Below are 16168 nucleotides of genomic sequence, written 5' to 3'. Positions count from 1 at the left end.
ACATGCCATTGTGGAGCAAATAAAACATTTTATGGTATTTTGTATAACTTTAAACCCTTGCCATGGATTATGTGTCTATATAATCTTCTACTCAAAGCTTTTAGCTGCAAATAAAAGCCTATAAATATGAACCTTAAAATCTGATGTCAGAGGGCAAAGTATTTGTATTAACAAAGAATCTACAATTAACTGTATCTTAACAAAAAAAAGTTATAATTTTAATCCAGTTACACATCAATACAAATAACTGTTAGCATTATTACTTCCACTTTCTTTACATTTAGCCAGCTTTCTAATCAATGCTTATCAGGGTTGCAGCTGTACTGACTGGTACTGAGTGCTGCTACTGGTTAAAAGTAGCACTTCCATAGAAACAATATCTTCTAGGTAGGTATATACCGGATCTTGTAATAAAAATATGTTAAAGAATGTTGCTAATGAAATGTATAATGATCTGTGTCAATGGGCACTTCCCTCTAAAGTGTAGTATTATTTATACTTCAAAGAGAAAAAGTACATACTTATATCCCTCAGGGGCACAGAGAATGGAAGTCATTGTGTTGGTATTTTAATACAAATTGCTTCCTGTATTTCTAATTGGCAAATATATGAATATTCATAGAATCACGAGGCCAAATGATCATCCAGCACAAGGCATGTAAGGGAGAAAAATGGAGGAACATCTCCAGAATCTCCAGTTTGTCTTTGCTTGGGGGTGGTAAGTTTGTTACCACATTTCCGTTCCTCCGGAAGATGTCACAGTCAGGGCCTGGGTGGGAAGAGTGGATTTGAAAGGGAAGGGTGTGTGGCTGGAGAGCCCTCGGTACAGCCTGCCGCTTTCCAGAGCTGGGGCACTGCCAAGCAGCCGCCTGTGAGGGATGCGAGCTCCTGCACACTGCGTGCCCTTCCTCACTGCGCTTACCGGCTCCCTGGTGCCTTTTAGGTTCCCCGGGAATTTAGTATCCTTTTTCATTGTCCCCGTGTTTCGTAAATACCCTTGCTACAAAAAAATAGTATGCCCGTAGCTGCATAGATTATTGCTTTATAATTCTGACTTTCGGAGAGAATGGTAGCTGGCCCTCGGTAGCTGGGGTCAGAAAGGAGCAGGCCCAGGCCCAGGTGGTGGCAAGTAGGTGCCACCTGGGGGCTCTGCAGGCTCGAGAGACGGGAGTGCGACGGAGCACCGGCACCGCACCGGCACCGCTCCGCTCGGTGCCGGGGAGAGGCGTGCGCTTGCCTTAGGCCGGTGCGCTGCTGTGTGGGGTGGCTTTGCAGACACGAAATAAACTTCCCAGCAGGACAGGCTGGCAGTGCGGTTTTGTGAGAAGGAGAAGGAGCACAAAAGAGTGATTTGTCTGTAGCGGCTGCAGGACCCAAATGAAGGCGCAGGTTCTTCGCACGCTGCTTCCCATTCCTGCGCGGAAGCCGTTGGGCTGGTTCATCTTTAGCATCACCTGTTTTAGAGAGCTGCAGAGTTTATTTGAATGTGTGTTCTTGTAGTAACAGCCATGTTCTTGTGCTTTGACATGTTACGGTTTTAATGGTATGCATTTAAGAGGAAGCTGCTAATGAATGCTTGAAGATTTATGTAATTTATATGCCATTTTATTTTGAGCAGTAAGACTGTATATTGCAATACTGAAAGTATTCAGGCATATTTTAAGGTATGTGAATTCAGGGTGAGTGCGATAATGTCTTTTGGGGCACGTGCATTGCCGGCAGTGCTGCATGTCGAGGTCTGCTGTCGGTTTGGCTGAGTTGGGGAGCGGTGGGGAGGGGTCTGTTCCCGCGGGGTGCGTATTTCCCTGAGCGGCCCGAGGGGCCCCGCTTCTCCCCATCTGCTGGGGCGTCCGGGGGTGAGGCGGGTGCCGGGGCGGCTCCCGGGGTGTCTGCGGATCCCCGCCCGCCCGGTCGGCAGCGGCGCGGCGCGACAAGGGTTAAGGCGGCGGCGCTCGACGCGGAGGGATACGGAGCCGGAGCCGTGAACGTGGTGCTGAGGCTCTGTAAGCAAAAAAATGTCCGCCTGAGGGAACCCACAAGTTCCTTCCAGCGGGGGGGGAGCGCTCGGCTCGTCGCCTCCCAGCCAGCCCGCGGCCCGCGCGCCGCCGCCGGCCCGGCCCTGGTCACCGGAGCGAACAGGGGCAGCGGGTGAGTGCGGGCGGCCGCGAGAAGTTGGGAGAGAGCGGCGGGGGCAGGGAAGCGGCGGCCGGGCGCTCGCAGGGGCAGAGGCGGCGGCGAGGGGACGGGGCCGCGGGCGCGCGGGCGGGAGCGGGGCTGCCCGGGGCGGCGGCGGGGAGACCGCGGGGCAGGCGGAGGCTCCGCCGGGGACCCCGAGGGGCGGCAGCCGGGGCCGGCCGCGCGGGCGGGCGGGCGTGCGGGGTCTCCGGGCCGCGGACCGCGGGCAGGAGCGAGTCCCCGCGGGCGGCGCTCGGCGGCTGCCCGTGCTCATAAAGGACCGGGCGGCTCCGAAACTTGCCGGGGCGCGGGGCCGCGGCGGCTCCCCCGCGGCGCCCGCCGGCACAAGGGAAGGCGCGGGCCCCTCCCGTCCCCGCCGCCGCACGCGCATTCCAGCCCCCCCCGCCCGCTGGCGGCGCGCGCGCCCGGTCCCGCGTGTGCGCGTGCGGCGCGCGGGGGCGGCTCCCGGCCCGCCGCGGTCCCGAGCGCGGAGCGGCGGCCGCGGGCCCCGGTGGGTGGGTCGGGAGAGAGGGGGAGGGGGAGCCGGCACCGGCGGTGGGCGATAATGCCGGGGCAGAGATGGCTCTGCTGAGGCCCGTCCGGCCCCGCTCGTCAGCCCCATTGTTGCGGGGACAGTGAGTCACTTAATCTCTCGCTAATTCTCCGGACCTCGCCGGGCCGCGGCTGTTTACTTGCTTTCTCTTGCCTGGGGGGGACTTAATTCCTGCGGCGTGACCGTGCCTCGCTCGAGGCTGGGGGAGAAGCGGAGTAAGGCGAGGAGGGAGCCTGAGGAAACTTGAAGAGAGTTGGTTAGTTGAGGAAGCCGCCGCCGCCGGTTCCCTCAGCCCGCCCGGCCGAGCGGGGCTCCCCCGGGAGTCTCCGCCCCGCCCCGGGGGTGCCGGTACCGGAGGCCGCTCTTCGCCGGGGCCGGTTCGCGCCGGGAAGTGCTGCCTGTGCCTCTCCCTGTGCCCTAGAAAGGTGATCGGAGGAGCGGAGGAAGATGAATTCCCAGCAGCAGAGGATGGCCGCTATAGGAACTGACAAGGAATTGAGCGACTTGCTGGACTTCAGTGCGGTAGGATATTCTCTGAGGGCTTCTCACGGCTGCTCCGTGGTCGTCCGAAATGAGGAGCAGGGGCAGCAGCGTGCAGGGCTTGGCTGGGTCTGCCTCAGCCAAGTTGGACACCTGAACTTTGATGTAATGTCTAGACTTCTAGATTTAATACTGTAATACCAGCTGGGTCAATTGGTTTAACTGGTTAAAATCAGGCTGACCCAGTGGTGGCATAATCTAATAATTAACATTGGTTAAGCTGGCGTGTGGCACTGGTACCTTGGCTTCTGAATGTGTTTTTGTTCTTTGTTTTGTTTTGTTTTTTTTTTTTTTTCTTAACAAAAGAAAAATTACTTCCCACAAATAAAAGAAGTTATCAATTGATGGGCTTGGCTAAGAAAATTGTAGGTATTTTCTGTGTGCTGCTTTTAACATACCAAAAAGGCTCTTGATTTATAACTATAATACAAAACTACTGGATCTTAAATGCTGTCTTTGTGCAGTGACATTATACTTGCAGGTCAGTAAGAAATATAATTGAGTAAAAATATGTAAGTCATGTAACTACTTGAAATAGTTCCAGTAGTAGTAGGTGTCCTTTTAGTTTTAAGTTGTTTATGTTCCTGTAGAAATGAGGCTTTGGTCTTATTAATAAATTTCAAGGAGTACTTCAGCTTATTGGTTTTGTGTGTCTAAACATGCATCTTGCATTCTGTTTGTTTTCAAGCAAAAATAGAAAAACTATTGTTTCCTATTAACCTTTTTTCTGTTTACATTAATAATTCAGCACAGACTTTCAAAGCCAACTAAAACATGTCTCTTTTTTTTTCTTGTTTTGCAGATGTTTTCCCCACCTGTAAATAGTGGAAAAACCAGACCAACTACACTAGGAAGCAGCCAGTTCAGTGGATCAGGTAGGATGCATCCGAGATACATAATGTTCATCTCACTGGGTCTTAATGTTTCAGTGTAGTCTCCATGTTCTCAGAGTATTGTAATCTTGTGCATATTCTCATAAGATATTCAGATCAGTTAGAAATGTGCTGTATTTTTATAGTGATTTTGCTAACTTTAACCATGGTTTTCTTCTCTGTCTTAGAATATTAGCTACAGTACTGTGGAGTGTTGAGTGTCTCTAGCCATACTGACATGGAAGTTGTGTATTTGTTGTACTAAAAATGAATGACTGTGTTGTTTTTATTTGAGAAAATCAAATTTAGCTGTTCAATTGAAGAATTTCCTAACCCCCTCTGTATGAAGGGAGAAAACTTCTGTAAAATGCCAAATAGTTAAATACTCCTGACTCAAGGACATGCTATTTTTAAATGCAGTACTTAAGCAAAATGTGAGTTTAATACTATTTTCTAGTACTGTGTAGCTCTCAAAGATTTGACAAGTAGAATTTTCTTGTGTTGAATCTTTATCCATGCATCTGGAAAAGCAAGTAACTGTATATTTACATGTTGCATGTGTTTTGTGGCTTTAGTGTATTATCACATTATCACAGGGACGACCTAATACCTGTATCAGAGACCTTTGAGCTAAGACTGTAATAGCAGTTTTAAAACAGATGCTTTGTGTCATTCCCTAAAGGGAATATTTATTAGTTACTACAAAAGAGAAACCAAAGTAAGTTTTTGATAAAACTTTTTATGTAGGTTCATCTTGTTTGAATACAGTGAAATGATACTTTTCATTTTATGGATACAACAAAGTGATATTTGTGTTTTAGTTAATGAAAATAAATGTTTAGAATGCTAGTAGAGAAGTGAAGTACTGCCTTGAAGTTTAGCAGCGACATCCCCTGTTAGCCTCTTAGGTTGTTAGGGCTGTTACTTTGAGAGTCCAAATGACACTGCATTTTAGTAACACACGAGGATTTTTGTTTTTAAAAGCATCTTAAGAGTTCTCTATGCAGTTATTTTTCAAACTTTCCAGAGACTCTCACATTTAATGTAATGAAACTACATAGCAAATACAATTGTTAAATACTTGAAGAAGTCTGTTAGGTTTTCTTCTAAAATAAATCACTGGCTTTCTCTTCCTCTTTGAAAGTATCAGGTTTAAGTTAATGGCAATGGTAAGATAGCAAATCTGTCTTGCAATGTAGTTAATATTTACATTTTTAAAAAATACAAGTATTTAAGAGTTGTTTCTCTGAAGCTTGTTTTAAAAGACATTCAGGTACCTAAAACTTAATTGTCCTTGCTTTTCCTGAATGAGTAGAATGATTTTCTATTAAATAATAAAGCTTTAATTTTTACTTTAGGTCTTAGAGCACTGCTAAGTAATGTGGCATGTCCTATTTGTAGGTAATGCTTCCCTTTCTTCCCTTGGATGTTTTAGAAAAAGAGAGAATACCAGACTAGTTAGTTTCTTTAATAGAATAATAGTTTCTTTTAAGAGAAGCAGTGTAAGTGACTCCTTGAATTTCTTTACCAATGTGGTGTATTCTCCTATAAATGCCAATCTTCAGTACAACACTACAACTGTCAGACAAGCTACAACCTCACCTGAGTTCCCCTTGGAATGATAGTAGTATATATTCATGGATTTTCATTAAAAATGTTTCTAGTTGTAGAAATTTACTGGTTATATACCTTAATTCTGGTAATGTTCTGATCTAAGCTTTCACCTAGGGTGATTACTCTGCAGGAGTGAGAAGTGACAAACTTCTTTATTAGTTGTGTTCTGAGACAGTGTTAAGTATTGTATAAAAACTATGTCAAGATCAGCGATGAAGTACAGGCATTTAATTTCTAAGTACTTTGATTTAATTTGTGGTCTTACTATAATTTCAAGTGTTTTGTAACTTCTAAGACAAAAAATACTTAAAAGCTTTTTTTTTTTTTAACTGAGTAGAGGCCCCTTTAAAGAGAAAAATGGAAAGAGGAGGTATTTATTCCTTTGAGCTATCTAGGACTGAAAAATCACACTGTGTGCAGATTCCTAAAAAGTGCTTCTTTTTTTCTTTGGGTGTTGCTGCCTCTTACAGAGTCTTTCAGTGTTTTTGATGGCAATTAGAGAAGTGAAGCTTGCTTTAATATCTTTGCCATCAAGCTCAGTTTTATTTTTGTGATATTTTTACAAGCATACTGAAGGAAAGTGCTTTCTTTTTTTTTAGTTGGAGTAAGACTGTGTTCATTGTTTTTTATTTTAGAGCCCCCTCTTACTCATTTAAACTTAAAATAAACATTTGCAAGCACCTCCCCTCCCCCTTCAACCTGTCAGTGATTTGAGATCCCATTAAGTAGGTGAAGATCAATTGTATGTCTACGTGGCTCTTAAGACTGTATATTTGGGAAATCTGATTTAGAAGGAAGGAATGCTCATGATGCTTTTTCCTTACTCCCCACCAGTCCCTAGTTTAAAAGGACAAACTAGTTGCTGTTAAAGAATGCTTAAGTTGTTTGTTTTTCAGGTGTAGTTTTGTGAAGTGTTGGAAATACTGGAGTGTATATTATTAATCCCGATGTAATAAGCTTGATTTGCTTTAATTCTGCAGGACTTCTGTTGATTATATTTTAGGAATATATGTGTAGTTGGTTTACATTAATAAAACAGCTAATACAGCTGTTCTATAATTTATAAGAAATTGCTGTCTTGGATTAACAGATGAACATTTTGTTTTGATTAAAAGATAGCTGGGGCAGGCTTGCTTTCTACAGGTCAATCAGTTACGAATGAAAGCTGCAGATAAAATAAGTGAACTAATCTGATATATTGTAGTATATTATGACAGTAAGTCATGTAAGCTGCTGATAAAGTCAAATTACTTGTTCAGACTGCTGGTGAAAATAAACATATTGGAAAAGTAACCTGATAATGTAAGCCTGTGAGTTAAGCCACAAAATATTCCTTGTCATACCTGCTGTACTTAATTCTTGTTCAAAACAGAACTTGTAATTCTTTCCTCCTCCAAAACCAACTTCTGAAGATGAAGGCATTTCTGTCTTAGAAACTCTAGCAGAAGGTGGCAAACATCAGAGGTTTGTTCCATTAAGCTTTTTAATCTGGTAGTTTTTTTTTTAATTTTATGTAAAATATAAATCTTCTGTTACTACTGTGGCTAAAGGTAGTGTTTGTGATTTACAGTGACATTTTGCTTGTTTTGCTGTTGTCTAAGTTACAACATGTATGCCAATACAGACTTGGATGATGACTGATTTTGCCCAACACCCTTTATTTATTACAGTAATTCCACTAACAACCAGTCACAATATGCACTTGCACACCATAGGCTATGGTAGTGCAGTTTTATGGTTTTTAGTAGATTTGATCTCAATCTAAGTTTTTCCTGGAACTGATTTTTTTTTCAATCTCAGATTTGGTATCCTAAAATAAATACTTTTTTGTTTTTTGTCTTTTGCAAAGAAGAATAACTCTAAGGCAGTGTTTTTCTGTGGCCTACAATTTTCAATTTAGTACCTTTTCAGTGTACTAATAGCATTATTTATTATTTTTACGTGTGGCTGTGCACAGGCATCAGTGAGGTATCAATCCAAGAGATGAACTAAGATATTGTGGATGTATAGCAGAAAAAAGGGATAACAGTTTAAAGTAAGAGGTACAGTTTAGGACCTAAGTTGTCAAAATACAATACCTCTCTTGCCTGTATGAATTTCGTGAAAAATAAGTATGCACATTTGGATGTGAAGAGCTTTGGGCACAAATCTTGTGTGTACTCCGACGTTCCTGATACATGCGAAAACTTCTGAATGTATCTGCTTAGATATCTGTTTATATTGGTTTGGTCTCTTTTTTACAAATTCAAGAGACTGGCTGCCCTTTCCACTTGTCTCTGCTAATGTACTGAGTTTGTAAGGGGTGCAATGGACTGGGATAGGCTGATAATTAGTGACTTGATGCAAAGACCATTTAAGTTGATAGCCTGCCATTAACTCGAGTGTCCCTAAATTAGGGCCATGTGTCTTGAGAATGGAAACAATGGCAATTCTTGAGCAGGTCTCTTAAGTTACCAAACAGTGTTTCCAAAATTAAAAAAAACTGACTTCGTCAATCCTGTGAACTCTTATTTCCTTTTCAATTTTCCATCATCAGTTCCTTGTAAAAGAAACAAATGAAAAACCCCACCCAAATTAAAAAGAAAAATAATTTGGGAGAGTTACCTGGATGAGCAATGGTTTTGTTCGTTGATCTGTGCAATTGCTGAAGAGAAAAGGCACTCTTATTTTGTCTTAAATCCTGGGAATCTGGAATGGCCTGTTAAACATTAGATCATGCAGCAGTGTAGCTTTTTTTTTAATTTTAAAATTTTAATTAAAAAAATCTAGTTTCATTAGAGGTGAACCATCAGACTTGGTAACCTGATATTTAATCTTTGGTCTGAGGGGTGCTAAATTCTGTCCTCTCCTGAAGAGCTTTAGGAGAGTTGAAGAAGCCTTGTGCTTGAAAGCAGAAGGGTGTCCATGGCTTCTTTACCTTCTATTTCTTTTGTAGGGGAGACCCATGGATTACTCTTCAAATGGGCCAAATGCAAGTGAGATCAGGATTTCAGTCTGGATGCCTCACCTGTTGCATTTATAAACTCATGACTCTGCAGCTTGCCTGTTGGCAGCCCATCTCAACTGCTTCTGTCTAGTTTCCTCCTTCCATTCCTTGCCTTTGGAAAGATAAATTACCAGGCATGCCATGAAAAGTCTTGAGAAGTATAGTGTATATGCGATACTGCTTCCATACTCCTGTTTAAGCAGGAGAAGGGGAAAAATGTTGGATAAGTAGAGAGAGCTGACAATCCTGCTTTGAAGCAGTGTATTGCAAGGTGTTTGTGGTCATATGGATATTGAGGTTTTGGGGATTGGGGAAAAAGGGAGAGTTACTAAAACAGCTCAGTGTTCTGAATCTAGCTTGGTGAGCAGAGAAATAGGTGTTAGCCCATTGTTCATTGCTGTTGATTTTGAAAGATGATAGTATGAACCCTTATGACACTTGGTCAGAAATTCTTTGCTGTTTTCCAAATAGAAGATGTGAGAAGTTTTAGTAGTGCTGGTCTGTCTTCTGTTTAGAGATGTATTTGACACCATTAGTAAGGGAAACTGAGTTTTGCTGTGTTTGCATGTAGAAAGCATGTTTTCAAAAAGTTGATCCTGTATTTCCAGCAACTTTTTCCTTAGATAAGAGCAGCAGTGTGGTCACTGTGTTACAGGCACAGCTTGAAGCCTCCAATCCCCATATAAATATTACTGGTTTGGGATGCAAGGAAGATCTTTGCAATGTTATTTCTGGACAGCTTCAGAAGATCTGGGATTGTAGTAGTGCCTTGTTCTTACCTGATGTGGATCTAAGGATGGGATTACTACCATCAGCCTCCCTTCAGCCAGTAATTCTGTGCCCTGCCAGATTTTTCTGATTTACTGTAAGTGATGAGGAGTGTTCAGATGCTTTGGAAAGTGGTCTTAATGGCATGTGGAAGGAATACGATTTGAAAATTTATATTTATCCGGACAGCAGATTTGATAGAAATGGAAATGTGAGAACTAATGGTTTGAGGAAAGAGGGGGAAGAACAGTATGAATGGGATTCTTATGTGATTGTATGTCCTTTAATGTCAGCTGAGCTTGTAATCTCTCCTTGTAAAACTTTTGTGTCTGCAGCTTGTGCTAAGTTTTAGCATTTTTTTGGGTTTATTTGTTTATATTCTCTTTTTGATCTTTAGCAAAGGAATTTCATGTTAAAAGCTTATCATTCATACATGCTTGCCAAAGTTCCCCTTCCTCTCACTTCTTTCCAGCTGTCACACAAAGAGGATTTAACCCCTTAGTTGTTCTGCTGTCAAGTTGCTGTGACAGCTGTTTGTCCCAGGTAATTCTACTTTATCCATAGCTGAGCCTGCAGATATCATTATCTGAGTTTCTGTTAATCTACCCTATTCTCTACTGTTAACTTGGTAAACTATATTTTCCTGAAATTGCTAAAGGTATAGTGTAATTTCTTCAGGGCTGAACATTGTGTGTATTTATGAAGAGAAGGTTGTTTAAGGCAGTAATATAATACCATACTACTTAGTGAGACTGTTTTTAAAATCAAAGCTGCACATACACTGAAATAGTTTGCTAGGCTTCTTGAACTGATCTCTCTTGACCATGGACATGCAGTTCTCTAGTGTGTTCTTGTAGTGTGTAAGGTTTATGTTTTCAGGGAAATAGCATTAGCATTTTTAGAACTACATAAAATTTATTAAAGAACCCATGGAGCCAGATGTGATCTATGGGATATAATAAATAAGTCTTCTATCTTAAATTTACTTCAAATTAAATACTAATTTTCATACTTGAGAATTCAGTTTCAGTAAATGACCCCATAAAATATTCTCTGAAAACCTTTTTTTGCAGGCATTATCTGGTTCAATGTGTTAGGACTTCCTCAGAAAAATGTAGCAAAACTTGATTGGTTTTGTACATTCTTCTGTGAGGAAGTCACCAGATTTTAAATAAAGAAATAAGCAAAGGCAGTATTTTCTTTTGCATGTGAATTATTTGGAGATTGTTATTGAATATGCAAATTAGTTTTAAATAGTATATTCATCTTCATCACTTTTGGTTATTAAATGTTATCGGAAAAGACGGGAAAAAATTATCATTTTAAGGATAGGAATTTTATTTTTAAGATCTGAAGGCTCCCCCCCGACACATTATATTGTAATGGCCACTCCTGCATTTTGTGGGTTTTGTTTGCTTTTTGCTTACCTTCAATTAATTTGAAAATTTATCAGTCCCCAGTTCTATTGTATACCTCAACCTGATGATTTGGAGGTACTTTGTGGTACTTGATGGACTTTTTAAATACTACAATGCATTATTTACTAGTGGTTGTAGGGGCAAAGTTGTTTGTTTTTTATTTTTTTCTATTATGACTCTAAGATGAGATAATGATAATTTTTTTTAATGTCTTGAATGAATGCCTTGTTTTTTCATCTGTAAAACAAAACTGTGTTTGTAAACACAACATTCAAAAACATAAAGGACGTACTTCTTTGGTGAAGATGTTAACTGAATACCAAGAATGATCAGAAAGAGTAGCTTTTGTTATATTCATAATATCTCACTGTTTTCAGAGGATAATCAGGCTAAAAAGTACCCAATCAATCTTCAGGACTTTGTTAGATTCTTGTATACTAGAGATGTGATTTCTTTTTTTTTTTTAAATAAAGGACTGAAATTGGTTTAAATTACATAAACTTCATGTTCTTACCAGTGTAATGCAGAAAAATCTTGCTTGACACCAGAATAATTGTTGCTGGTGTGTTAAAGTTGTATTTGGAATGGGGGAAATGAAAAAGACTTGACTAAAAGTGTTTACTTTGCAACTCTGACAAATGCTCTCTGTGAATGTTAGTAAAAACTTAGCATAAAACTAAGGAAAGTTTATCTTGGACAGACAAGTTGTACATTTTCATATTAGGTCTATGGAAGTGCATTTAAAAGATGATCCAAAAGTGTACATTTTTGTTATAGTAGCAATTTATTGCTATGTGGGAAATAAGTTTGTTGGTTTGGTTTTTTTTTTGTTGTTGTTTTTTTTTTTTTACATAGTTGATAATTTTGCATTTATTTTTTTTCTTCTGGAAGTAACTTTTGTTTATTACAGTGGATTTCTTGCTCCTGACCTTCTGCAGAGGTTGCCTATATTGTTTTTTTGTAAGCATGTGAGTTATTAGTTTAAACTACTCAGGTTTGCTTTGTTCTGGTAGCAGATTTTGTTGGGTTTCTTTTGGTGCCAGTTTTAGTTACAGAGCCAGTGGTGTCTCTGTGTCTTGATCAGGTTTAGTTGTGTGGACTTCTAGTAAGAAGTTGAACCACTTCTACTTTGCTTTTCATGAACAAAACTGTAGGACACATTTTGTGTTTAGCTTGTCTCTGGAAGAGATCTTTGCTGTTGCTGAAGCAGTGGTAACACAACAAAACTTATGTTATGTTAGGCTGGGCTGGAGTTTTATGTTGAAGTGTGCTCTGAGCCTTATGTTGTGGAAGTTATATTTTAGATGGTGTATTCGTTTCCTCCTTTTGAATATAAACACAACTATGCTGAGTTAATTGTTAGAGAAACATACCTAGGTAATCAAAATCTAAATTTGGCTATTTCTAGTTGTGTACATTTTGCAGGTAAAATGCAAATGAATATCAGACCGTAAATGTGCCATGTTCTGTGTGTTAAATTAAATTGATTTTAAAATGCATTTTACCCTTAATTCAGTATAAACAAAAAAATCCAGAAGTATTTTTAGACTTCTGTAGGAGAATGGAATTCACTGTGTATATTTTTTGTTTACTTGAATGCAAGATACTATTGTCTTGGTTGTTATCCCAAGAGCGATTGTGGCTACCCTATGAACTGATTAAATCAGACAGCTTTGCTTGTAGGACAAACATTTTTTGTATTGTGTTTCCACCATTTCCAATGTGACACCTATCCTGTTCCAATTCTTTATGCAGCAACTTCATGAGTCATAATCCTTGCAAAAGAACACATCTTAAAATAATCACTGATTGTTTCTTTGCAATTCTATTCACTGCCCATTGCAAATAAGAGCGGAAACTACAATATCATTTAATCCTTCAGTGTTTGCTTTTGACGTGCAAAGTATTCTCTTGTAATAGAGAAGTAATCCACAAGGAGGGTAGCTGCTCTTTCATCTTTCCTGAATGCTAAATGAAGCCAAAGCTTTTATGAAGAGATGGTGATTTAATGAAGATGACCGAGTTTTTGAGTAATGAAAAGGTTTTGTGTATTTCTAAAAATGATGTCTAGTGCTTACTACTGTAGAGCTCAAATGGCTGTATTTTGTAGTATGTCTTTGCAAAATTAGTGCTTGTGATGCTTAGGTGTAAAGGGATTGAATGGAATGGTAATGCAAAAATTTTTCCCTTACCTGGATTTTATAAAACAAATGCACGTTTCTGCCAATTCATGTATAAATGCATGTCATGTCTGGCATGTGTTCTCTGCTCTGTGCAATACTTTTATTTTGGTAACCTTGAAAATATCTCTGATATCATATTCCCCTGCCAGAGGACAGTAATAGGCATACCAAAAAATGGAGCATAAAGTTTGTCAATACTACTTAATAACAGGAACATCTGAATTAGATACTTGTGAGTATTTGTAAGATGTTGAATTCAAAAGCCCCTCAATTAAAAAACTCCCCCCAAAAATACCCAAAAAAAAAAAAAAAAAAAAAACAACAGCACAAAAAGTACAAACCAAAAAAACCCGATACAAAAGCCTAAAAAACTCCCAAAAATGCAAACCCCAATAAAACACTATCTAAAGTGCCTATATTTTTTGCTCTTTCAGTTGTTAATTTTATTAGTTTATCTGCACTATCTTTTTAACAATCTGCAATATTACTACTTGCAAAGCAAGTCAGATAATGCCTGATAATTCAAAAGGAGGAAGTGAGCAGCTTTGAAGAATGCAAGACTATATCTCCTCCAGCACATACATCCAAAAGTCTTGCCAGGCCTTCAGGATGGAAGTGCTCTACAGTTCAACCGGAAGGAATCTTAAAAGGGGCTAAACTATTTTAGGCATTGTCAGAAACATAGAGAATGCAGCCTTGTTGTAATCTTCATTGTGCATGGGAAAGATAGATCTGATCATCTGCAGTGAATGAACTTAGGTGAGCAACAACAGGCAGTGTTTTGTCTGTTTATGCAGACCAAATGTATGTAAGTATTACCTTAGTTTTTGAAAATGAACGTAATAAAAATGCAGAAATGGGTAAATAAGTTAAATTTCCTTCCAGTGGTTTTTAATGGCTTGAATTACTGGCTGGTCCCTGTGTAGTAGTATACAAATTCTTGCAAGTGTAAGAGTGATGTATAAGGGATGCCTAAAACACAGCATGTTTAGTGATTAAATCTCAAGTTGTCAAGGGTATTTTTGTGAATACATTTCTGGGTTGAAGGTGAAGCATTGTAAGAGATTGCTTAGGTTTTTTTTAGAGTGATGTAGTAAAACCAGAGTTAGTAGCCACGTGTGTCTGTTACACTCATTAAAGTCACTTTATTTCAAGATACTTGTTGAGTACTGAGTAATAGTTACAATAATTTGCTTCTTTGCTATATACTACCCCTTCCCTTTTCCTTTATCCTCATTCTGTTAGGGAAATTTGGCACCAGAAAAGGGATAAATGCCCGAACATAGGAGACAATGTGTAATGCAATTTGTGTTCTATGCTAATGATAATATACTTTTTGGCCTTTGAATAGTCTAAATTTGTTAAATAAGGTGAATAATATTTATTTTCCCAGATGCACCAGTTTATAAGCGGGAACTTAAGTGAACTAGCATAAACCCCCCCTGCTTTGTACCTTACATTCCTGCAAGTGCTAACTGGCATGTGTGTGACAGTGCCACTTGTGCTGCAGCGAGCACTCTGCCGGAGTTTGGCCATCTCTCATGAGTGTGTCACAGGTTGTCTCTGAATTGGATCCTGAGGAACATGCTGTTGCCATAGCAATGAAAGTCCTTCTGAAGGCAGGATTCCTGGCAGAGCTTTTGCATCTCCTGAAGTGTTTGGTGCATTGATCTGAAAGTACTTGTCAGTATTAGCACATGGCTGGCGTAAAAAGAGCGGGAAGCAGAGATTTCCTTGAAATACATTATTTGCTTCTTTGGTTGGTTGAACCCAATGTTCATCAAGCTACAGCTTCTGAAAATCTTACTCTGTGAACGTTTTGTGTATTTAACATACTTAGCTTGAATGCACTTAGAGATTGAATGGTTCTAACAGCTAACCAGTGTTTATTGCCATAGTGTCACTGTCTAAGTTTCCCACAGTAGTTGTCCCTCTTTGTACCTGGAAGAAATATTTTTTGAAGATTTCCTCCATAATTTTGGGTAGCGCAAAACAGTTGGGAAAACGCACTGATTCATTCATCTTCCTTTTCTAATTAATGTTTTTGTTTTTTATGAGTAAAATGGTTGTTTTACTACCATATTAATTATAAATGTGACACTAACGGGGGAAAATCACTTGCAGAGATGTAAAGTTCTATATTTATTTGGGAAATATACCTTACATGGGATCCCTTTTCCAGCAAACTTGGCTATATCTTTGTATATAAATACTTCCTCCTCAGACTGTAGTTACCAAATGTTAATTGTTTTCCAATTATGAAAAAGCTATGAATTTCTTGTCACATCAGATAATGTAGTTTTTGTGAGGTTTTTCATCAAAATGAAATGTGAGAAATCAGAGACAATTTTTAGAATTCAGACACTCCAGACAGCCGTAATATCAATTTCTACATGTGCTGTCAGAATGAAGTTGATTTATTTTTTGCTTATTTAAGAAGATAAAAAAGTTTTAAATCTAAAGAATTGAAAAAGAAAAAGGGTTTTTTAAAAGTTTGGAAACAATGTGGTTAACACTGTACAGCATATTATTTTATGTTGACTGGGACTTCCATATGTAAGTATTTTGTTTTTACTGAAAGCGCCTCTAGATGAGATGAGTTCTGAAGTTACCCATTTAGCTTGCTCCATCCTTTACATCTGTTTATGTAACATAGTCTTTAGCTCTATCACGTTTTCCAAAATAGATAAAAGTGAGAATTAAGCAAACACTTTGTTCTTCTTTTTTCTCCTTCCAAGAGAAATTAAGGAATAATGAGATAATGAATACTTTATTTGTACTTGAAAAGAACTTTCTGTCTGCTGCAGCAGATGTATGTATGTGCCATACTAGAGATCCTTAGCTTGGGTCTTGTTTTTCAGTCCCTGCCTGGCCTTGCCCCTTGGTCAGAGCAGGGAAGCAGCACAGCTCCAGGTTGGCTTGGCCTTGGGCAGCGTTGCTGAGCTGCTGCTCTAATCAGTTCAGCCAGGACTTGTTACAGGTTCTACATGTGTTTGCCTAACCTGCAGAGACTACTTGTGGTGAGTGGCCTTGGCATGGGGAGCAGATGCTGCACCAAG

At 39.8% G+C, this 16168-nt stretch overlaps 1 protein-coding gene across 10 annotated transcripts in view; it reads left to right on the top strand.

Annotated features, from left to right (window-relative positions):
• The first annotated feature begins 700 nt into the window (after positions 1 to 700).
• The window catches only part of TCF12 (transcription factor 12), a 160798-nt gene continuing 145330 nt past the window's right edge, over positions 701 to 16168 (top strand). For 3 of the 10 annotated variants that reach the window (XM_021546324.3, XM_021546323.3, XM_021546321.3), the window contains exons 1-3: positions 1976 to 2148; positions 3150 to 3250; positions 4071 to 4143. In XM_021546324.3, coding sequence (XP_021401999.1) covers positions 3176 to 3250; positions 4071 to 4143 — 148 coding nt within the window. In that variant the 5' untranslated portion in view covers positions 1976 to 2148; positions 3150 to 3175. Of the gene's footprint in view, positions 719 to 1352; positions 1665 to 1974; positions 2149 to 2668; positions 2687 to 2722; positions 2811 to 3149; positions 3251 to 4070; positions 4144 to 16168 lie in introns of those variants that run through there. The other 7 variants (XM_021546325.3, XM_021546322.3, XM_021546320.2 and 4 more) reach the window with 6 other exon arrangements.

This window comes from Lonchura striata, chromosome 11, assembly GCF_046129695.1.
Source record: "Lonchura striata isolate bLonStr1 chromosome 11, bLonStr1.mat, whole genome shotgun sequence".
NCBI lineage: Eukaryota > Metazoa > Chordata > Aves > Passeriformes > Estrildidae > Lonchura > Lonchura striata.
The sequence above is the reverse complement of the archived record's forward strand: the minus strand, read 5'-3'. Positions and strand labels throughout refer to the sequence as shown.